At 36.6% G+C, this 25,701-nt stretch overlaps 1 protein-coding gene across 2 annotated transcripts in view; it reads right to left on the bottom strand.

Annotated features, from left to right (window-relative positions):
* Positions 1-620: 620 nt before the first annotated feature.
* Positions 621-25,701, bottom strand: part of homer1b (homer scaffold protein 1b) — a 38,945-nt gene continuing 13,864 nt past the window's right edge. For both annotated transcript variants that reach the window (XM_067438170.1, XM_067438169.1), the window contains 7 exons: positions 19,301-19,432; positions 15,168-15,260; positions 14,142-14,299; positions 4,121-4,277; positions 3,800-3,910; positions 3,596-3,676; positions 621-1,832 (listed from right to left, as the gene is read on the bottom strand). In XM_067438170.1, the coding sequence (XP_067294271.1) occupies positions 1,644-1,832; positions 3,596-3,676; positions 3,800-3,910; positions 4,121-4,277; positions 14,142-14,299; positions 15,168-15,260; positions 19,301-19,432 (921 nt within the window). In that variant the 3' untranslated portion in view covers positions 621-1,643. The remainder of the gene's footprint in view (positions 1,833-3,595; positions 3,677-3,799; positions 3,911-4,120; positions 4,278-14,141; positions 14,300-15,167; positions 15,261-19,300; positions 19,433-25,701) is intronic.

The raw sequence follows: 25,701 nt of genomic DNA, 5'->3' as shown, positions 1-25,701 counted from the left end.
GGTTACGTGTTTTAGGGTTTGGGTTGGTAGAATAAGTTGAGATGTAGTTGTAAAGTTAATTAGTTAGTATAATGTCTGTTGAGGGACTAGGAGCATTAAAATAAAGCGTTAGATATTAAGCAGACATTCTACTAATTCTCTAATGACAGTTAGTTGGCATGTAGTTGCAAATTTTCTTATAGTCAACTATGTCACATCTCATCCAATGAAGCTTAAAAATAAGTCAATTGTTAATTTTAAAATTAATGGGTCAATGGGTCCTTAAAAGTGTAATTTCTATGACCTCCATGGGCGTATTTAATATAGATTTAGTTTTTTTCCAGTTATGCAAAGCTATTAAATATTTGATTGGGTCAAAAAAATGCAATCCCTATATTAATCCTCAATTATAACGGCGACAGTGGTAAAACCAGGACATAACATTATCATGGGTCCTGGGACGAGAGAGGTCTACTATGGATCTTCTATTGCACAGCTCATTGTTCTGGGCCCTGTGAATTTAAATGACGGCCCTGCCTTGATGCAAATCTCTCACAGACTGTGGGTTTCAACGTTATAAAACCTTGGTGAGTCACACCATCATTCTCTCTCTTTCATTTCTAAAGAACAATGCAGTCAGATATCTTTAAATAGTCTTTATTAACATTGGGAAATTTAAAACAGAATTTTCCCACATATAAATACAATCATACTGACAGTGATCTATGTATCATAATACCCATCAGCAGGATGGACTTTTTAAATATTACAATAATATTGTTATTGAAAATTGTAAGGAATTGAGTACATCATTGCATTTGGTAAGTCAACAAACAAAGGAAGATCCTCGTCTTCAAGAAAATCCTGAAAAATGTATAGATACGGGTTATTATAAGGCCAATACAATCCAAAAGCATTACACTGGTCATTGGAGAAACCCAGAATTGAACTATAACAGGCCATAAATTCATCTTTTCCACTGTTTGAGTACCTGACGGACGCACTGAGGTGGCTCGCACTAATCTGGCATAAAAATGCTCACTAATATTGCTCAGTGTATATTACAGGCCTAAAGCATATGCCACATCTACGTCTCAGAGTCTGCTAAATGTCAAGAGCTTTTTAGGTCAGCGGCTGAGTATCCTGAAACTTTGACTGACCTAACATGAGGCAGTTTCCATGAAGGGGAAGAGGCAAGCCAATAACTTTTGGCTGAAACATATGGCTCTGAATATCCAGTCTTAAAATACGACTGAAGATCCAGTCAGTGTAATTCATGTAGTGTCCTCAGCAGCATAAGAAATGTCCATTAACGCCAACAGCCAGGCACACGAAACCAGCACCTTTAAAGAGTAGGAGCCTATATGCAGCCATGTTCTTTGCAGGCTGCCTATTTGGGGTGGGGGGTGGGGGGAATTCAAGGAAACATCAATAAAAGTACAGGATTATTGTTGACAATAAAACTTGGTAGGTAGCAGTGGCACTGAAGAGAACGAACCCACCTCAAAAATACAAAATCAAGTGCAACCAAAGGTTAATCATTCCATAAGTGAGTGAAGGAGAGACCGACAGTCGAGGTCACCAGACTCTCTCGGACTCTGTGTATTTCATAAAAGGAGGAAAGTGGCATTAAAATCAAGTTTTGAGGCGAGAGGTGGAGGAGTCTAGCTGTCCTCAATGAGCTTAGCTAAGTTGTCTCTAAGCTCTGTCAGCTCGAAGATCTTTCCATCCAGGATCTCCAGCAGAGTTTTGAGGTTCTTGCGGAGGTTCTCTTGATCTACTTGACTTGACTCCAGACGCTGCTCCAGGTCAGCCAACTGTTCCTCAAGCTCCTTGTTCCGCAAATCTGTGTCCTGTAACACATCGTGTGGGCATTTATTACACTACAGCTATAAAACTAATTTCCAGCAGATGGCACAACACCATAGCTGTTGTGGAGACACTCCATTCGTTCCGGTGAAATCACAAAACAAAATGCACACAAACGTCCGTGATGAAACGTGTCCAATCACTGATGAACACCTTTGGATATAATGGGAAAAAACAAACTATACAAGGGCAGATTAGAACCCAAAACCTTTGACATGCTTAACAAAAGTTCTACCATCAGTCCATTAATGGACTAGTTCACCAAAAAAGGAAAATTCTGTCATCATTTTCTCACCCTTATGCTGTTCCAGACCTGTTTAAGTTTCTTTCTTCTGAACACAAAAGAAGATATTTTGAACAATGTTGGTAACCAGACCGTTGACAGTAGCCATTGACATCTATTGTATTTTTTCCAACTATGGAAGTCAATGGCTACCGTCAGCTGTCTGGTTACCAACATTGTTCAAAATGTCTTCTTTTGTGTTCAACAGGTTTAGACCAACATAAGGGTAAGTAAATTATGACATAATTTTCATATTTAGGTGAATCATCTCTTTAAGGCACACAAACATTATCTGTCATAATTGAATCTATGTATATATTCACTGATGTGAAAAATCTCAGGACTAACCCTGTGACCCTGCACACAAAACCAGTCATAAGTTGCACAGGTATATTTGTGGCAATAGCCAACAATACATTGTATGGGTCCAAATTATACATTTTTCTTTTATGCCAAAAGTAAAGTTAATACATGAAGATATTTTCAAAATTTTGTACTGTAAATAAATCTACATTTTATTATTAGTAGTAATATGCATCGCTGAGGACTTCATTTGGACAATTTTAAAGGCCATTTTCTCAATATTTAGATTTTTTTGCAGCCTCGGATTTCAGATGATTTTCAATAGTTGTTTCTCAGCCAAATATTTTCCTATCCTAACAAACCATACATCAACGGAAAGCTTATTTATTCAACTTTCAGAAATCTCCATTTAAACAACTCCATTTAAACTCAATGGAATATTGAAATACATTACCTAACAAACACATTCACACACACACACACACACACACACACACACACACACACACACACACACACACACACACACAAACACACACACACACACACAAACACACACACACACACACACACACACACACACACACACACACACACACACACACACACACACACACACACACACACGTTTGTTTTTGTGGGGACATTCCATGGGCGTAATGGTTTTTATACTGTAAAAAAACGTATTTTCTATGCCCTTACACTGCCCCTGCCCCTAAACCTACCCATCACAGGAAACATTCTGCAAAAAACTCACGCTGTATGATTTATAAGCATTTTGAAAAGTGAGGACATGGCCAATGTCCTCATAAGTCACCCTCTCCTTGTAATACCTGTGTCATACCCATGTCATTATACACATTTGTGTCCTCATGTCACAAAAACATGCCCACACACAAACACACACACACACACACACACACACACACACACACACACACACACACACACACACACACACACACAACCCTGTCCCACTCTCTTTTTTAAAAAGTGTGACGAAAAAAAGAGCAAATGGTCGCCACAAAACCCACAAGCAAGTGCTCACAGATGATGAATTTGAAATGCATGATAATACCAGGTGTAACAGTAATGCATCTTGGCTGACCATTTGTGATCGGTTCACTAAACTCGTGAAACTTCTGGGAGGTCTGTTCTTACCTCTAATTTCTTTGTGAGTTCATCTTTCTGAGTTTGAAGCTGCTTTGCATTTTCTATTTCTTCTTTCAATCGAACCATTTCCTATGAAAAACAAGCAAGAAAGAAGTTTTAAATGGTGTAAGTATCTGGCAAAGCCAACAAAAATGTAAATGAAGGAAGCATATTGGTGATACCAACGTGACCATACAGCATAACAAACAGTACCTCTTCTTTTGCCTTCAGTGTACACTCCAGCTCCTCTATTGTTTGGTTCAGCTCTGTTTTCTGGGATTTGATCACATTGGTTTGACTACTCTGACTTTCCAATTCAGAAACCTGCAGACCAAAAAACAAACAAACAAAAAATTGTTTTACTTGTGACAAATTTAGAAGAGGAGTTCACATTCACAACTTTGTCATAGACATTAGTCACACAAGGAAATGTATCAACAGTTTTAGCTTAGTTCAAGACAAGGTTAGATATTGAACCCCAGGATGTAGTTTGCTCATGATATTGGGTTACAAGGTCAACTCTCCCCTCCTCACCCGTTTGTGTAGCCTTTCGGCCTCCTCCTGATAAGCTGCTAGCTGCTGTTTCCATTGTTTGACGTTGGCTGTGGACTCCAGTAGAGCAGCTGTGAGCTTGGCATTGTTGCTTTTCAGTGTTGCAAGCTCTGCTTCCCAGTGTTTGTTGGTAGTCGGGCTGTAGACAAAAATGAAAAACAACATTAAAATCGACCTTGAATATTATATATCCTTCATTGTTCATGTCCATTTTAGACTGAGGAATCAATCTTTAGACCTGGGGGTTTTTTTTTTTCATGCCAAGGACCTTCAGACCTCCCTGTGAGGGAGTCACATTCTAAAATATAAAGGCAGCTATATATTTTCATGCATAAAAATTAATATACTGTGGTATTAAATACTTTAAATAATTAGCTTTTATATTCTCACTGTACTGAAGCAACACAAATTCCTAAAAAAGTATCATGAGAATATTTGATTTGAAGATATTTGATTGTTAAACAATAGGGCTGTCAACAGAATAAAATAACTGAATTTATGACCAGTTTTTAAAGAGCAGAATGAAACAGTAGTGCAAAAATTTCACACTAGCACTCAAAAGTTTGGGGTCAGTACGGTTTAAAAAAAATATGTTCAGCAAGGGTGCATTAAATGGATCAAAAATGACAGTAAAGACTATTACAAAACTGTTCTTTTGAAAATGTTATTCATCAAGGAATCCTGGAAAAAATGTATCACAGTATCCTTAATGTTATAATGTTTCTTGAGCTCCAAATCAGCATATTAGAATGATTTGAAGATGATTTTCATGATTTGAAAATGACTGGAGTCACTGTAATGCTGCAAATTCAACTTTGACATCACAGAAATGAATGGCATTTTAAAATATATTAAAATAGAAAAGAGTAATTTTTTAATTTTGATGATGTCACAATATTTCTGTTTTACTGTATTTTTGATCAAATAAAGGCAACCTTGGTGAGAATAAGAGACTTCTTTCAATTCTTAATGATTCTTAGACCAGGGGTGTACAAACTTTGGTCCTGTACACTGTAAAAAAAAATGTTTTGTTTTTTGTTGGTTTAACTTAAAAAAGTAATTAACCTGGATGCCTTAAAATTTTGAGTTTATTGAAATTAAAAATTTGAGTTGATGTAATGAAGGAAATTTGTTTAATAAATAGAAACTCAAAATATTATTGTATCTGAACCACATAAAAAAATTGATAAATCATGAAAATAGCACTATTTGGCATGTTTCACTGCGTCATCAAAAATAAAACACACACAATTACCCAATATGCTTACAAAATCTTTTAATAATATTTTAATAAAGGTTGTCGAATCTCAAAACATTTTCATTGTATTAACTCAAAATTTAAATTTCAATGAACTCAAAATTTTATGGCAACCAGGTCACAGTTTTTTCTAAAAATGTTTTTTACAGTGTAGGGCCACTGTCCTGCCTGGAAGTTTGTAGTATGTCTAGTAAGATGCTGAACCATGAGCTGGTTCAGGTGTGTTTAATTGGGGTTGAAGCTAAACTTTGCAGGACCCTCTAGAGCCCCTTTCACACTGCACGTCGGACCCGCAATATTCCCGGAACATTGCCGGGTCGCCTTCTGTGTGAAAGCAACCATGTCCCGGAATTGATTACCGAATTCGACCCGGGTCGGGGACCTAGTAACATTGCGGTATTCGACCCGGGACGAGCGCTGTGTGAACAAAAGCCGAAACTAATGCCGAAACGTGTATGTAGTTATCGTGCGACTCCTAGAGCTTGTTTTTTCAGGTGTTTTAAACGGCGAGAGTGTTCGTATACAAAAGAAACTAAAATTAAACAAGCAGAAATGTGCGCAAACTGGACACAAGTCGACCACGGAGCTCCTTACTATCCGCGCTGAAGCTGAGATCGCTCGCCGTTATACGTCACATCCGGATGTCACGTGTCAACTCGACCCGGGACCGTTACGGGTTGTGTGTGAAAAGTGCACATATTACGGTATTTCACTGGCAGTGAGAATGGACCAAATCTAGCGGCCCGGGAACAAATGCCGGGTCGCATTATCCGTGTATTTGCTGGAATCGCAGTGTGAAAGGGGCTTAGGAGCAGTATTGGACACCCTTGTCTCATAGACTCTAACTTTTGGCAGGTAGTGCAAGTCAAAGAATTAACCTCGACACGATTCTAAAATACATTTTGTAAAATGCCCCCCCCCCCCCCCCCCTTTTCAATGTCCTCATTGTACTGTAAAACAACACTACTGGTATTTATGAACAACGGCAGAGCTTATATCTTTCTTACATTACTTGTAATGTTATTTAAAGTACATTATGATAAATACTTTGCTTGTTAGATGTACATGCAACATTTCAGCTGTAAATAAATTATAAATGTTAGCTAGATTATATTCATTACCTTTCTAGTGATGTATGTTTATGCTGAAATATAATAAAATAATGTCTTGTATTGTCAGGACATATCTAACAGCCCCTCCCCCCTTTTAAAATAGCCAATAGCGTTTTGTTTATATCACAGCTCGGCCAGAGCCGTTGAGCTTGGTGAAGCTGCAGTTTCATCCTAATCTCCTCCATATTGTTTTAAAATACAGTATTCTGTGCAGAATTCAAACGGAGATCAATGCATTTTCTGGTACTCGCTGTCTCGCACATATGATCCGCTCTGTGCTATCGCGTCTCTGGACAGGAGCAGACTGTGTGCATGCTGCAGAGTTTCCGGTGACGTTTACATGAAACCAGACTTCATTCCCCATGGAAAGCATATTTACACTGTCTGAATCGTTCCCTATCCTCTACATAGTATAGTGCACTATGTGCAATTCACCATGTAGAAAATAGTATTAATGCGAAAATGTATAAAACGAGCCGCTTCAGATACTAGAGAGCATTTGATTGGACAGAAAATCTGATCTGAGAAGATGAAGTGCAGAGTAATGTCATCAAAATCATTGTCATCATCTATAATTGATGGAAGTGATAAGACAGTTTTGAAAATTTTTGAACACAAAGCTTCTAAATTAGCATGTTCTCATTGTTTTGGAGCACACTAGCTATATAGGCTAACATATTAATAGACACACAAAAAATTGGTTCTTTAGTGAATCTTTAGGAGTGGTTTTAGGTGCTATGTAGCACCGCTACCATTAAAACCTGTTAAGCCCAGTATGGTTCTTCAGTGGTTCTTTGGAGTGGTTAAGGTGCTATATGGCACCACTGCTGTACAAGAACCTGATAAGCCCCTATAGCTCTCAGTTTAGTTGGGGAAAGGATTAATACAAGATTAAAATACAGTGTATTTCCTGAAGATAACCTGGTTCTCAACCTTTTTGCCCCAAAGGAAATAAGGAAATATTGTAGGGCACTCACACAAGCCTTTTTGACCTCAGCAAAGCATAAAGGTGACTCAAAACCATTTTTTTTTTGCCATTGTTGTAAATTCCCATTCACAGCAAACATATGAGAGTGGAGTAACAGTTCTAAAGTCTGTCTGTAAAGATCTAAAGGTAAATAGGGTGGTTGTTGGATACAACAAGACAGTTTGGATACTAATAGCAGTCAGTCGCAGTTTAAATTATGTGGAAGGAGTAATACAATTGGAGGATAAGAGAAATATCAGACAGGGGGATTGGCTGTATAGTCTTAGAATGAGTGTACCTCTTATTGTTCTACATAGCACCATTTGACAAAGGTTCCCCTTTAAAGACAGATGCTATATAGCACCTTAAGTGGTTCCCCTATATGATTACAAGGCAATTAACCACTTTTAGTGCTATTTAGCACCATTTAACTAAAAGGCAAAAAACTGATTGTACTGATATCATAGAGTTTCACGCTTCAGAACTTCCATTAAAGGAACATTGAGGGAATTGACGCTCCCTGGTTTTCACTGTGCATTGTAGGACTTTTTAGGGAGCGAACATCTCAGTGCCCTGGAAGGATTCTTGAGACAGCCCTTAAAATGGCAGACTCCCTGATCACTGCCCTGCTACTTATCGAGACGGACACAGTGGTCAAACTGAGTTTAACACCACTGGTCTAGACCATGAGAGGACTGTGAAGAGGACACAGGAAAAATGTTCATTTAAACATGACTAATTAAAGGTGTATAGAAGGGTTCTTTAATTCAACCTTTCTGTGTTTCCAAGGCTTGGACGCAGTTCAAGAGAAATTAACAGGGGTTATTGAAAAAATAATAAAAACTCTGTGATCCAGATTCTATGTCATTCGCATAAATATTATAATAAAAAGATTAATGGAACGTGACAAGCTGAAACAGATCAAAGCAGAATGTCACTTAATGATTCTAAAGAGATCTCAAAAGTTTAAATACCAAAGAAGGAAGCTAACTCTTCGGTTATGTAATAAGAAAATATTCCACCATTTCTCAACAGTCCATCTGTGTTCTTTGTAGTGACAAAGAAATGAAGCATAAATTTACAATGTGCTCTGATCATCATGTACTGACAAAAACAAAACAAAAATCAAATGCTGAAACAGTGTCACAGTGCCAGCAAATACATAACCAACCCACATCTCCAAAGGACTGTGAGGAATCCCATCCGCTGTCATCCTGCTTAACATCTCATCACACATCCCACCTCCTCTGACTCCCTCCACGCACTCCACCGCAGCTTAACCACGCAACCGTCGCCCCGGGACACGTGCCGTGCGGAGAACCATGCAGCACAGTGTCCTCAGCATTAACGCCTACGCTACAGAGCGCCGCCAATTCCCTTTCATCTCCCCCAGTGCCACCACCTCTGCTGTGGCTGACGTGATCGCCTCCGCCCCCGACCCCCGCTCTGACAGACAACACCTCAGCCCACACGCTCCGACTCCTACTGAAGCTGTGACACAACAGACTGGAGACCCACATGGCTATAAAGCCCCGCACACAAGGAGAAGAAATGTTCCTCTGCAGGAGAAAGAGAGGAGAGAAGATGAGAGGGAACACTTGCAGCTTCAAGCTAAGAGAAACAGGGACTTCAGCCTGGTAAGTCAACATGAATATGTTGTATATTATATATCATGATTAAATATTTCGACTGAATGGGATTGATTAGAGCCTAAGACACTTGAATTAACTGAGAATTCAATCCTCACGTCTAGATTCAATAACCAAATTAAGCCAAATACATAAAGGAGTCTTTGAATTTGTTGGAAAATTTGTGTAGAACACATAGGAATCAGTTCGAATCAGTTTTTTTTTATCATATTGGAAACAAATGTAGATCTGTATAGATTATCCGCATGTTATTTCATTCTTGGTTTTTTAAAGTGTATTCATGATGCAGTTTTTATGATTTATACACTATGTTTTATGTAATAAATTATTTTGATTTGAAATAAAGTCTTTAAGTCTCTCATTTCATACAAGGTGAACGCTTACGCTATACGCTAACATATGAATGTCATTGCATTGGATATGAAATATCAAACCAAGTGGCATTATTTTAAAGGGCCATTGTTTATATGCAGGTGCACAAAAGCATATGGTTGTCCACATTACATAACTACAAAAGAACATGATAATGTCAGTGTGACTGTCCTTCAAGCCTACTGAATGTGAATCAATAAACAATCTCCATCTGATCGTTCCTCTATTCAGAGCTCCAACAGCCCAGTAATCAACATGCAAATCATTTCAATGGATCCACAATGCACCTCTACAAGGTATACATTTTAAGTCACCAATAAAATTGACTGCTTTCTATACATCACATGAAGAGCAGTCCATAATGAAGTTTAAAAACCATTGATTGCTGTACCACACATTTTGTTGTGTGTGAGTGTATATCATATGAAGCCCCGCTGAAAGTGTGATTCACGACACTGTGGCAACTTCCCAACCAGTTCCTCAACACTTACTTTAATGTACTGCACAAGACTGAGGCTGAGAGAATTAGTGTTTGAAGAAATGCCTTCAATTCACTCACCAAGTAATAAAAGCCAAAGCAGAGCAAATACACTCAACAGGCTAATCTATGATCCATAAACGTGTTTTACGCCTTCATCAAGTGACAGGAACAGTATTTTTTAAGAGGAATTTTGAAGTCAGATCATATTTAAGGGAACTAATTGCATTAAATCAGCCCCCTTGAAGAATTAAATGCTGATTTTTAATATAAATGCCTAATTATTTATATCACTGTGGTATGAATCAGTCTTGGCAAAACTGAAGGGATAGTTTGCATTTTAAAAATATTAGATCTATAATATTAGAATATTAAAATAACATGATCACTTATTCGTGTCAACCAGTTTTACGGTAAATGTATTGTTAAAAAAATTCAAGTTGGAAAACTTCAGCAAACTGATCAATTGAATTGGAATGACATTTAATAAATGTTTTAAATGTGATGTCAGGTTTACAGATATCATCCTTAGAAACACATCTTGATACAAAAAAAAGACCACAAAACAAAGTCACAAAAAGATTCTCCCAAAGAAAATGGCAGGAAATATCAGTTTTCAAAAATGATTTCTCTACAAAGGATTATAAAACATGACTAATAAAACAACATCACGAGAGTTCAGCTGACATAAGTATGCGGTCAAACTTTATATGAGGTGTCTTTAACTACTATGTAATACATGAAACGCTATATATGTAGATTCAATATTGGGTTTCATTGAACTTTACTGTCATTGTTAAAGTGTAATTATATATTTAAGTACTGAGTAATAATAATTAATAACTACATGTACTTACTAGGGTTAGGGTAGGATTAGGGTTGAGGGTTAGCTGCATGTAATTATGCAAAATGTACTGTTATTATATGGTAAGTACATGTAACATATGTAAAAATGGCACTGTAGAATAAATTGTTACCAAAATATTGTGTTCATGTTGTATTTCAAAATGATTTTGCTGCTACTGAGGTGGGATGTGGGTATGGTTAGGGACAGGTTTGATGGTATGGGTAGGTTTAAGGTGTAAGAGAATGGTCAACAATGTATTTATAGATGTAATTAAATGTTTTTTAAGTACAATGTAAAAAGATGTATGAACACAAGTGCATTGTATCATTGTATTTTTAATTTAAATGTTGGTATATGATAGTTAAAGACACGTAATATAAGGTGGGACCAAATATGCATATCTGTCTAAAAGTAATAACAGAACTTCAGATAGAATCAGTTGCATCTACAGTCATTGTTGCATAAGAGTGCATTCATTATAAAACATTGTAGTCATGTCAAACAGCTGTGAAATGGCGCTATCAGTAGGAGCAGACCCGACAAGTTTTAAGCACGTGTCTGAAAAAAAAGACAAAAAAAGACCATATGAATTTGTCCATAATATATGAATTCACATGGACAAAACACAATCCTCTTCGAGGTCACATTTGAAACAAAAAGGTTGTGTTGATTTAACAGTGGGTTTTCTGACTCATTTTGCAAGGCTCAGAGACAGATGACACCGCCTCCATCTTCATAAGTCACATTTGCTCTGGGTTGAAAACGTGCCACTGTATTATATAATTCTGACTTGTTTGGACATATTATTCCAGAGAAACAAAAATACAGTTATTGATGCATGCATCTAAAATTCATGACAATAAGAAAACCATATAACTGTCTGGAAGAGAACTGCAGTGTGGGTGTTGAATGCGGTTTCCACTGTGCATTTGCGTCCAATAATCGGTTAGTATTTTTCAAGTGGCAGGTGAGAGTGAAACATTAACCTGAGATTATGTAAGAAATGCTGGGATGCTATTTTTGAACCTGCAGCACTGGATTGCTCAACTAATTAAAATTCACGCATCTAGAGACCTGGTGAAATGGGCTCAAAATTTTGCCTTTGCAGTCAGACTAAAAAAGCTGTTGAGTACATACTCATATGAACAAGAGTCTGAATGCTCATACTGAAAATAATTTAAGTGCTCGGGAAACGCGCAATGAACTTATGACTGTTAGCGCTAACTTTAAACATCTCTGTTACTTAAAACTTCAAGGCAACAAACAAACTAGGGATTCATTGATGTTAAAATTCTGGCTAATAAGCCAATATAAAATATGTTATGACCACCTCAGCTGATATTAAAATTCAGTATTAATTTGATTAAATAAAAACAAAATATCAAGAGCTAAAAACTCAATTCTGCAAGTGAATTTAGGCATCACAACATTATATGAAAAATGTATATTCATTTTGAGGTTTCCAATAGACTACATTTATGTTGTTATATCATTATTAGTGTTTTTAAAGATTAGCTTTAGTGGTTTAACTTTAAAACAGTGGCAAATCTAAATGTAAAAATGGAGGAAAAGACCAAGCTAAATTAAATATCCTATATTGACATACTTCTAGGGGGAGAAAAAAACTCTGAAAAGGAGAAATTAAAGGCAGAATGATGACAAATTAACCTAGGTTTTAATTTTTTATAGTATAACATTTTCATAGTCAAATTTAGACATTCTAACTAGAAGTAACTTTGCAACTACATGTCAGCTAATTCTCATTCATTTGCAAAACAGGTCAACTAACTCTCATTAGAGTATTAGTTATACTCTATATACTCCGATATACTTCAAACGAAATCGAAGAACGAACTGGTGTGACAAAATTTTGAATAAAACGAAGTGCACTTGGAGTTGATTTCAAGAGTTCGATACAGCTTGCCAAAATGGAAAAGTTTGCTCCGACTGGTAAACACCTCCCAACTACCATTGATCCATGGCGATTATGTAATAGGTGTGTCTCTGAGGCTCCGCCTTCTTTGACGTGGAAATCTTCTCCAATATCATTTCTTCTTTTCTGTCCGTAACTGTCAGACATCGGTGACAACACATTGGAGAGCTGCTGTATAGTAGAAAATTTGTTTGAGACAGCTTGCCAACACGGACAAGTTTGCTCCGGCTGGTAAACATCTCCAAACTAGCACTGATCCATGGCGATTATGTAATAGGTAGGTTTGTATCTGAGGCTCCGCCTTCTCTGAAGCAGAGATCTTCATTTCTTCATTTAATTTCATTCAAAAAGTTCATTTTTTTCTGTTCAGTCCGTCATTGTCGGATATCCGTGAGTAAAACCATGAACACATTGGAGAGCTGCTAGAAAATTAAGTAGTATTTCTATTTTGAAAGCAAGACTGTTATTTTTTTCATGGTTATTACTATTGTATAAATCTGTATGAAGTGCTATATAAATAAATGTGATGCGACTTGACTGGAGTGCCGAATTGCAGAGGCTGTGCAAACATATCCACATCGCTATGATCAGATGCTTTCTTAAGTCTTTCCCTCCAGTGATGGAAATTTCCTTTATTTGTCAGACAACGCTTCCACGGCATTTACGGAAATTTCTGGCTTTCCGCAATTTCAAGTTATTTGGTAGGGGCACTATTACGCATCTTCTAAAAGAGTACTGAATCTCCTGATTAAAAGACATGCGAAGAAGAAGCACAAACAAGCAATATCATATGTAAGCATATGTAAAATAACGCGATCATCAACATTAAACAGCATATAAATCAAAACTGCCTAACATTACTGAATGAATGTCGACCCAGGATGAGGTATAGGACTGTGAAGCTTTGGGGTGTTGATGGACTCCATTTACTCTATGCTTTGATCATCGTTCTGATCCGACCTAGATGTCGTTTTTAACAAAAACACGATTTTCTCAGCTTTTTGCTCAAAATGTCGCTATTTTTTATGAAACGTACCCACATTCAAGTGTTGATAAAAAAAGTAATGTAATAAGATGTTTATCTAAAAGCTGCTCTCAGCAGTGTTGGTTCACTAACAATATATCACTGGTGTACAAGCTTCTTTTAACCCCCTAAGCGAAGAACGGAAAATAACTCCGCCATGAGTATAATCAGGGCTTTTAGTAGAATTAGTTGACATGCAGATATTAAGCAGACCATTTACTAATACTCTAAATGACAGTTAGTTGACATGTAGTTGCAATGTTACTTATAGTTAGTAGAATATCTAAAGTGGGCTATCGAAAAAAAGAGTTATCTCTTGTTGTATCAGGATTCTGAAAAGAATGAATATTAAGCCCCAGTTACCTGTGTGCGAGGGTCGGCGTGGTCGGGGAAAGGTCTGATTGGAGCAAAGAATTCGGTGACACGTCAGACAGGGTGACGTCATCACCAGTGCCGTTGAGTCGACAGAGGTCTGCGGTGACGGGTGGAGTCAGGGGGGAATGAATGTCGGCAGGCGATTCCTGTGAAAAATGATTAACCGCGGATTATGAATTTGTCGTACACTCACATAGTCGTTACATAATCTTCTTTTACATATATCAAGCATCGACGTTAGTTCTGGCAGGCCACGTAGTCAAGCTCCGCTATCAGCTGATTGGGAAAATTCCAACCCCACCCATATCAGCTGATCCAATTCCCATGCACTAAATTGGCAACTCTCAAACAGGGCGCCGTACTTAAGTGTAGCTTTAGTTCAGTCTGTCTGCTTGCTGCTTCCACTGCACGCTGCTTTGCATCCCACCTCCTCCCCAGCTCCTCCTTAACTGTGTTTAACTTAATCAGTGTCAAGTGTGTCATTGAGGCATGGTCTGTTCTAAATATAGGGAATTTAAGATGCCTTCCTAGTTTGGAAATTTGGGAGGTCGTCCCCAGAAGCTGCTGTTCCCTGTCTTGGCTTTTCATGGAGCTCATGAAAAGGATGGGGAATTTAGAACAGAGCCATTCCGCCAAATTCAAATGTATACAAAATACACAATAAAAAGTTAACTAAAATTTCGTCTATTGTATTTTTTGACTCAAGTGAACCTGTCAGAAATAATTGTTAAGCAGCTAATTACAATAGGGGATTTAGGAAAACAACATTTTTTTTAGAGATAAGAAATATCCCTTGGAGACTGAAATGCTGTGACTAGCCATTGTTCTTTACTGTAAGACTGTACTGATAAGAATAAATCATAAATGGAAAATATACTGATTGCAAAAAACAATTACGGATTTGGATTTTTACCATTACTGTGTTAAATAACAAGTTTTCCGAGCAAACTTCATTCCATGCAAACACAATACACTAAAGCAACATGCCAGAGTCCAGGCATTATCAGGACATACCTGAGAGGGCGAACTTGCCAGCTCCATCTTTTCTAGAGATTTCTCCTTGGCCATCCTAGCTGCTTCCTTGTACTCTGCAAATTTATCTGCAAACTGAGAAGAGAAACATGTTTTCAAGCCATTTAGTTATATTGCTAACATTCCCATTATGTTATAAAAACGTTCATTCTGAATATTTGCAACATTTAAAATACATTAGGCCAACATCCAACTATTTTTTTTATTTTTTAATTTTTTAAGAAAGGGGGAACAATGCATATTAATGAACATTAAAACAAATGTAAATATGCCAGATTATAGCCTTAGGCTAATTTCCATCGGCAGACCCCTGGCAGGTAGATGTTATACATAAAAGAAAAAAGAAAAAAAGAAAAAAGAAATAAGAAACTATATATAACTCAATAAGACAAAGACAGACACAATAATACAACAATCAATACCAGAATACACAACAAAACCGCAACAAGTTAATTAGAAGAAAAAAAAGAACAAAAAGTCTAAGAAAGAAGTTGAATGAATTATGGATATTGCACAGGCCCATCTCACAACTAAACATTTCAGGTAAAAGCATTATTCAAGAGGAAGAACATTACTGGAAGAATGTTTGTTCATAACTTTGAGAGAACCTTGCCACAACATTAGCTAAAGTGCTGAGAACGTTCCTTGTCAGCTGGGTTAGTGCTAGTTTGGTCAAGCTGATGAAGCAGATCAACCAGCATGATCTTTCTGGGTAAATCATTTGACCGAAAAAGAAAAAAAAAAGTCTTTATGGTGTAGCTAGCAAAAAAATTAAAAATAATAAACTTGATGAGGCACACCGAGCTGGAGACTGGCATACAAAACGCATTTTTTATTTCAATGTTGGTGTGTTGAATAGAGAGACAGAAATAAGAAGATCATGTTTATGTGTTTAAATAGATAAACTGTTTTAGAGTGGATATGTGGTGTCTCTTCTAAAGAGGGAGCGATGGTCACAGCTCCCAATATAGACTACTCCCATTAAAGCTTCCCGGGCCCTGGAAGGACACAAACATTTTCCTCTGAATATCCAGCAGGGAGATTTATTTACACTTTTGGAACATACCAATAAAAACAGAATGAATGAATTAAACACATGCAATGTTTAATTAAAGTCAATTTTGCTTATTCGAATGGTTTGCTTATGCAGCATATTTTGAATAATTATGACGTATGCAAATTTGGACCCAAATGTGGGGCACAGAGCTGAAGTGGTTACAAGTCAGCAGAACAGACACTTGTTGTGTAAGTGCGATTAAATACATAAAGGCTCAGTTTAACAGACATGGCTTAGACTAATATAGGATTACTTCAATCAGGGCATTTAAATAACTTTTTAAAGCTGTGTGATATTGAAGAATGCGATATGCAATACCTTGTTAAATAATGCGATATTCGATATGCAATATGATATTGCTATTAGTGTGTAAAATCTATTTAAACTATATTTAAAAAATGTATTTAAAAAATAAGAATGATACCATTTATGAGTTTTACATTCTTTCTGGGAAAAGAAAGCATCGCTACAACAAAAGTTTGTCACAAATCTGACAATATAATTTTAACATCAATGTAAGCAAACAAAAAATGTAATGCGAATATTTAAATACCAAAAACAAGTTTGTGTCAATTAACATATTCAATTATTGCAGGTTTCCGTTATATTCAGAGTTTGCAATTAACTACTTTTATTTCTTTTAAGGAATAATTCATCTGCTTTTGTGAAAGCAAAACAAATGCCCCATGCGGGGGGACAAAAACATGTCAATCAAAGAATGGAAAATACATGGAAAATAACTCATATTTTGTATTGTATATTTAAAAGTATTGCGTTACATTACTAGTTATTTGAAAAAAGTTATCCGATTATGTAACTTCTAACTTATGTTACTTGTAATGCATTACTGCCAACAATGTTTAAGGTTAGTTAATGCATTAACTAAAACTACTAACAATGAGAAATTCATTTGTTAGAGTATTCATTAAAGCTGCAGTCCATAAATTTTGACTCTGTCGCCATCTCTGTTTAAAACCTGCAATTGCAGTTATTTTTTGAGTTATCATCTGCATGTAAGTTGTGCATGTGCGGCACCTCAGTGCGGATGAATCTAATGTTTTGAGGAGTATGTGTGGTTTGCTGTCAGTCACCACACCGGTGTGGATACTGTAATTCAGAATCACAGATTCTACATCTTGGAGTATAACCTAAATAAGATTTTTCACCGGAAAATGTCATCTGAACATGTCTGCATCTTTTGGGAACAAAACTTGGGAACAAAACTCATTTCAACTCTGTTCTCAAATTGTTAATGTATTATCTTGACTACGTTTATTTAGTGTTTATAAGTGTTACCGGTAGATTTCAATTTCCATTCAGTGTAATCTTTGCTTTTGACTATGGGTGAACCTCCAGTTGTTACTAGTGATGCCATTTGGGTCTTTTCTGGATTACAATCCACCATCAAAAAGTCTATCTGCTATGAAAAAAAGGCTATAAATGATCATCTGAAGAAGTGCTAACCAGATTTTTTCCATACCACTCAAAGAATGGTATGGAACTATCCCTCAAAGAATAACACAGTATTACAAGCTTAACGTTGTGAATTGGGCTAAGGTAAGGAGATAGTTTTGAAAACTGGCTTGTTGTGTACTTGCTCAAAAAATTATAATTTATAACCAAAAAAAGTTACAGACTGCAGCTTTAATCTGTGTTAATGTTGCTTTACAAAAATAAAACTGTTCATTGTCAGCTCAAGCCCATTAAATTATATTAACAAAATACAACTTTTCTTTTAAATAATGTTTTAAATGTTGAAATTAACATTAAAGGAAGTGTATGTAAGATTGTGGCCAAAACTGGTACTGCAATCACTTTGCCATCTCCCCCTTCCCCTGACTCGAGGTTGCCAGATATGCTGCAGGATCAGCAGGAATGTTTGTAGCTGCAGCTGTGGTAACTAGAGCAGATCTGGCAACCAGGATGGCGAAACACTACTGACTTTGTGATTGGTCGATAGGTGGAGGGCGGAGCTTCAGGCCAAAACACAACATGTCAACATCAACATCAGTTGAGGGCTGCAACAACAACTTTTAAATGACAATGTCCTGCCTGGACCACTGTTGTCAGTGATATAAGTATTTGAAATTAACATGATTTAATAATGTCTAGTGACATATCAGGGCCATTATATGATTAATTAAAATACATTTCTTACATAGTTCCTGAACAAGAAAAAACTTTAGACTTAGACTTTATTCTGGGGAACATAATGGGAATTCAATTGTGCAAAAATCATTAATGAAGTATATTATGGAATTAAAATCAACTAGACTTTTATTTATTTATTTATTTATTTATTTATTTATTTATTTATTTATTTATTTATTTATATTCAATTAAGTAGAAATAAGTAGAAATAAACTGTACCGTGCTATTTTATGATACTGTTATGGTCTGTGTGTCTGTGTGTGTGTGCGTGTGTGTGTGTGTGTGCGTGTGTGTGTGTGTGTGTGTGTGTGTGTGTGTGTGTGTGTGTGTGTGTGTGTGTGTGTGTGTGTGTGTGTGTGTGTGTGTGTGTGTGTGTGTGTGTGTGTGTGTGTGTGTGTGTGTGTGTGTGTGTGTGTGTGTGTGTGTGTGTGTGTGTGTGTTCCACAGAATAAAGTGAGAAGGATCAGAACAACATGAGCATGAGCAAACGAACGCCACATTTACAAAATGATAAATAAAATATATAATAGTGAAAACACTGCTATATAAATAACTTTGTATGACGCAGATACAGCATATGTAAAAGCAAATAAAACAGAGAAAGAGGAGATTGAGAGGGAATGAAAATGGAGGGAAGAGGTAGACAAGATGAGGTGGTGAGCTCCTGGCAGTGCATCATCATAATGCAGAGGAGCGAGAGATAGAGGGAGCGAAAGAGAGGAAAGCACTGCACAGAAGAAGCCTCCCACGCAGCGATGACTGTACAGCTCCTCATTAGGGCACAGTGTGTAGGTGTTCCCCAGCTCAGAAACACAGGGGGTGGAAGAGAACGAAAGAAAGGGAGAGCAAGACCTCCAGAGACACAGGGAAGAAAATGAGAGATAGGAAAAGAAAGAATTCCACCCACCTTGGCCAGATGATGCTCAGAGGAGAAACCCAGCCCATACACTGTGTTGGCACGGCTGTCAGCCCACTGCCCAAACTTCTGAGACGTCTTTGTGAAGGTCATGTTCGGGGTGATAGTGCTGTTTATTATTGCCTGTAACATGAAAAGGAAAACAACTCCTCAGAAAAGAATGTGAAAACATGAGTACGCATTTTCAATCTGGCCTTGAAGCATTTTAGACGAAGGCCTTTTGAGAGAGCAAAAAAATCTGCAAAAACAGGGTCAATAACATGGACTGAGTGAAATATTGGTTTAGCAGCCAGCATAAAAGAGTGTGTGAAAGAGTGATCCATCAGTGTATCCCCATCATGCTCGTACAGATCTGTTGTCGGAGATGTGGCCTTGGATTTAGTTCAAATAATAGTGTTGTCATTGTTGCTAACTATAACTAAACCTATGAAAAATAAAGCTGAAATAATATACACGCAAATAGACTCATTTTATTATTCATATTAATATTAAAATTCCATCAAATTTAATTGAATTTTACATCTTTAATGTAATAATTGATTACGGATTGTTCAGTTATTAATTTCAAATATGCAACATTTATTCAATTCAATTTGATGGAATTGTACTATTAATCAAAATGCATAAATCTTATATCTAAATATACAAATTAATATAACTATATGAAAAACTTGAAAAAAATGATTTTAAGTTGAGTTGAGTTTAAGTTGAAGTACTAAAATGACTAAAACTGAAATAAAATTAAAGTAAAATAGAAATCTTAAAAATAAATTAAAAAAAATTACTACAAAATCACTAAATCTTAATAAAATATAAAAGCTATTTCAAAATTAATAAATACAGTAATAATATATAAACAATACTAAAATAAAGAATTCTAAAGAAAGAATTTTAGATTTTTTTCAGACATTATCGAATTACCTATTAATATAATATAATTTAATGATATAATATAATATAATATAATATAATATAATATAATATAATATAATTAATAATAATATAATATAATATAATATAATACAATACAATACAATACAATACAATACAATATAATATAATATAATATAATATAATATAATATAATATAATATAATATAATATAATATAATATAATTTCCAGAGAGGATTTAAAGTTAATCATTTATGAAGTAAATAAACAGCTCATATGCTGTTTAATGAGAGATCTTAAAAATCTTAAAAATCAAAATGTCTAAATGAGATGTTTAGGACATGATAAGAAATGAATGCTCACAAACACTTCCCTTCAGTACATCTCAAGATATTTCCTGCGTTATAAGCCTGTGAAATGTTATTGATGAAATGACGACAGTCACTGCCAGTGAATGTGTTTGTGTGGGTGTGAAACCGAGAGCAAATAAGGAGGGAGGAAAGAGCGAGAAGGAGAAGGAGAAGGAGAGAGAGGAAAGAAGAGCACTGTGAATGTTGCGCATATTCTGTGGATCTCACAATCATAATTTGAGCATTCAGAGATTTAAGTCATTAAAATCCGGTATCATCTTCACAGAAATCGCATTCTTCATAAGTGTCAGATTTCTAGTATAAATATCAAACATCCATAAAAATAAATAAAAAATGTATTTACCAACAAAATTACATAGCTTCATATCATGGAGTTTATCCTGTTCTATGTCTTAAGCATTAACCTCATATTTTCATCCTTTTTTGCACTATAGTTCTTCAAGATGGGGAATGTAAAACATGGAATGGATGGATGCACAAAGCAGAGCGATCCACGAAGGCTGCGTGGATAAAAGGCCTCGAGCGCACTCATACTCCCACACACTTCCAGAACAAGGCCAATTGGCCACACACAAACGTGTAGTTTCAAGCGAGAAAATCGACAGTGGGCTACCACTGTCAGCTTCCTGTGTCTGTGTGTGTTTGTGTGTATGTGTGTGTGTGTGTGTTACACGTTATACAATCATTCCCTCAGAGAGGTTGGAAAGATGCATGCTGTTCCCTCTATTCTACTTACAGTGTTCAGCATTTCCACAGATATTTAAGGTTAACCTAAAGAGCATAACAGCTCTGATGTTGTTAAGTGATGGTATACACTTCTGTGGAAACCAGAAATCGGTTTTAAGCAATGAATATCTGGTGAATTACTACACATAATACTGAAGAGAGATCTACCTATCATGAAGTTGCTGTTACCATAGTAATGGTAATCACAGCAACAGAGCTGAAAAGAGATAGTCCACATGCCCATAGTTAATTTTATTTCTTGGTGGTTTGAAACAAGCTTCCTTTTAGCCAAAGACTTAATGCTCATTAACTGTAAAACAAGTTTCAAAAATGGCCTAATTTCTCTATATATATTCAGAGATGACAATTAGGCCTAGAATTAAATGATCACAATTTGGTGGGGAAAAAGTCTTGTAGGTGAAATGTTTCTTGAGCAGCAAATCATCATATTCAAATGATTTTTGAAGGATCATATTACACTGAAGATGGAGTAATATATATATTTGTTAAATATAAAGTGCATTATGAATAAAATGTATTATTATTATTATTATTATTATTATATAGTTAGCGGATACAACATTAGCCAACTAATTTGGTTATCATGAATTAAGAATTAACAATAGCATTTATTACTGTTATTTCATCATTCACTAGTGCAATATTAAAATGTAAAGTTGTATTTGTTAAAGGGATCCTATTATGCCCCTTTTTACAATATGTAAAAAAGTATCTGATGTCCCCAGAGTGTGTATGTGAAATTTTAGCTCAAAAAACCCAAGGATAATTTTTATAGCATGTTAAAATTGTCACTTTTTGTGGTGGAACAAAAATGCGGTTTTGTGTGTGTCCCTTTAAATGCAAATGGCTTGGTGTCTCCGGCCCCCTTTCAAAAAGAGGGCAGAGCTTCAAGAGCTCAAGTTAGCAGCTCTGATTACCTCATGCAAACATGCACTTAAATGTCAGAAACTGTTCAACCTTTTATGTTCAAACCGAAGTCGAACAATGATGGAGAGACTAACCGTGTGTTCACACCGCCGCCGGCGAGAGTGTCAAAAAACGTTCTTGCCGCCCTGCCAACAACGCTGTAGAAAGCTTCGTGGACGCGCTGCCGCTCTGACGTAGATCTGTATTTAAAGAGGCGGCAAATCAAACAAGCATGTTGATTGATAGACTGACCACAAGTAGGGTATAAATTAACTTCATGAAATCGTTTAAATGTGAAAGTACGAATGAATTGCATACCCGCTGAACAACGAGCGTTTTAGCGCCTGTAAGTGTTGCGTGACTTCTTAACAAATTACTATGAATGATCTTGTCTTAAATGATAGGGAAACCCCCACAGCAATGATCAACTTCTCCTACATTTTGCTTGGGAACTAACGTGGTCGGAACCAAAGTTTACAGGCCTGCGTTCTCTGGATTTCTCTCAAGCGGAGCACTTCTACATTCTGACTGGTTGCCGCCAGTTGCCGCCGAACCGCATCATAGCTCACTAACATAAAGTTGAGCTGATTTCAACTCTCCTCGACGCCCAAATCGTCCAAGACGTGCCGCGCCGCTCTCGTCTGGAGCTCGCCGCCCGGCTCCCATTGAAAATGAATGACTTCCGGCCACCTTGCCGCTCTCGCCGCCAGCCGTGTGAGCGCACAGCAAAGAAGACGTGACAACATGCAGAATGCAATAGGGCGTTTCTGAGTGGTTAGTTGATGACTTTATGTAGCTGATGTGTGGAGTTCACTATATCTTCAAGTCATTGATTAGCATGTTCTGTCATGATAATCTATAAATGGCTTGTGCGGGAACTGTTGTAATATGCCTTCAGAGCCAGAGGATATATGCTGCATGAAGATAGAACAGTATAGTTTAGTTTAATTATGGTCATAGCTTATGTTGTAATCTTGCTTTTATGACATGCTATTACATTTGTGTTATATACTGTATTGCAATAAATGTGAAAAGACGGATGCTACAGCTTGAGCAGACTCCCAATTGTGTTCTACTACAACAACTCTTCCTCTTCTAAACATGGCCTCACCCCCTTTGTTGCATGTTCCTGGGAGCAGGGATTATGTAAAAAAAATGTGCATCATTAACCAAGAAAGAAGCTCGTATTAATCCCTACCAGCCATTTGTTGTAGTCCTTAGAAAGTGTTAATAGCAAGATGCAAATAGCTGTAGATGCTATTTACTGAGTGAAATGGCATACTAAGTGAAAATAGTAATATAGGTCTATTCTATTCACACCATAAAAGTAGCAGTTATTTGCAATGTGTGCTATAGATAGTAACATGTAATTTATATTTTATTTTAAAAGATACATACTATTTGCACCTCAGTATTGTTGTAGATTAACAGGATGCAATAATAATATAGAGTGTGAATTATTAATTTTATTTAAATTATTAAATGGATGCCACTGTAAAGGGACACTAAAAGCCCTCCCTACACCTACCCCTAACTCTACCCAATAAATGCTTTTATTATTAAACATTTTGTTAGGCAGTTTATTTCTACACATAACATTTCCTTAATTTTTATTGAAAGTAAATGTTCTCATGAAATTTATTTGTTTCATGTGAAGTAAATCTTCACATGAAAGTTCTGATATGATACGTAATGAGAAAAGAGAGAAGAGCGAGCTCTGAAAAGGCAGATTCGAACCTCTGTTGATCGCGTCAAAACAATAACCTATTAGCTATACGCTTTACTGATTGTGCCACTAAAGACAATAAATCACAAGCGTTTTTTTATTTTTTATATCTTGTTTGGCACAGCCAGGCATTGTTAGGCGGAGCTAGTGCAAATAGCATTTGCCAAAAAGGCACGCTATTTGTACTTAGTGTGAATTAAAGGAACTGTATGTAAGAAATGTATTTAAATTAATCATAAAATGGCCCTGATATGTCACTAGGCATTAATAAATCATGTTAATTTCAAATACTTATATCACTGACAACAGTAGTCCAGCCAGGATATTGTCATTTAAAAGTTGTTGCAGCCCTCAACTGATGTTGATGTTGACATGTTGTGTTTTGGCCTGAAGCTCCACCCTCCACCTATCGACCAATCACAAAGTCAGTAGTGTTTCGGCATCCGGGTTGCCAGATCTGCTCTAGTTACCACAGCTGCAGCTACAAATGTTCCTGCTGGATCCTGCAGCATATCTGGCAACCTCGAGTCAGGGGGAAGGGGGAGAGGGGATAGTGATTGCAGTGCCAGTTTTGGCCACAATCTTACATAGACTTCCTTTAACTAACAATGAACAACCTGTATTTTTATTAACAAACTTTAACAAAGATTAATAAATATTAGTTAATACATTAACTCTAATGTTAACAAATTAAACCTTATTGTAAAGTGTTACCGACACCTCTAAGTGGATCTCTCAAGGCACATAATCAGTGGTGAAGCTGAGCTTTTAACATACAATAAAAAAATAATAATAAATTTAAGTAAAAAAAAAAAACACCCCTTCCAGAACACCCCAGTGGGAAGCTACCAGACACACCACCCTATAGCAGGCAGTTTTGCATGCAATAGCAACTAAACTGAATGTTTTCAAATCCAAGCTATCTGCTAATCTGCATCAGCACGACTGATGTTTACGCTGTGCCTAATTTACACATTAAGTGGGTTAAAACTAACGTGTATGTGTGGAAGATCAGCTCAGGAACAGTTTTAGCTTTTGTGTACGAGCTGCTCAGCTAGCAGAACGCTAAGTACGCTGGAGCTGGTATTTGCCTTTATTTTCAGATGCAGACGGATTGGCTCGGCAAGAGCCCTAATCAGAGTCCACGCAGCCTCCTGTATAATCACTCACTTCAGGCTTGTAATTGCATGTGAACAGCTGAAAGCTGTGCAGTGGGTGGACAGCAGCGAAGAACAACGCTGAGTTTAACGTTTCTGTTGCTGGAAGAAACTGTCCGTTTCATGCCATTTTTGCAATCTGTCGGAGGTTAAAAGAGGGCAGGATGTCACAATAATAGCCTAGCTATTAGCAACGCAAGTTGTTTCCGGCACATGGCATTTGCTCTATTCTGATCATTTAATGTCACATCCTAAGCAACAAGAGACTTTGAGTTATCTTCATTCCAAACTAACCAATCGTGTGCTTTGAACAAAATGTTTTTAGTGTTTCAGCGTTTAAAGAAAACAATAAAAGTGATGGAAAACGCATCAACTGTAGGTAAGAAGAGTTTTATTCTGACCTCAGTCCCCAAAAGTCCATTCAGGAAAAAAATTGTATAATACAGTCGGCAATTGAGTGTGCGCAATGCAGCTTTTATGTAAATCGGTCACTTACTGCTTTTGTCCAATCAATGATACTGGCTGGCGCACCACAAATATTCAACTAAGAATGTTAACACAGGTTTAGAAATGTAGTGTGTGAAATGTCAGCT

Source organism: Pseudorasbora parva, chromosome 3 (genome assembly GCF_024679245.1).
Source record: "Pseudorasbora parva isolate DD20220531a chromosome 3, ASM2467924v1, whole genome shotgun sequence".
Classification (NCBI taxonomy): Eukaryota; Metazoa; Chordata; class Actinopteri; order Cypriniformes; family Gobionidae; genus Pseudorasbora; species Pseudorasbora parva.
Note: the sequence above shows the minus strand (reverse complement) of the source record. Positions and strands in the feature narration are given on the sequence as shown.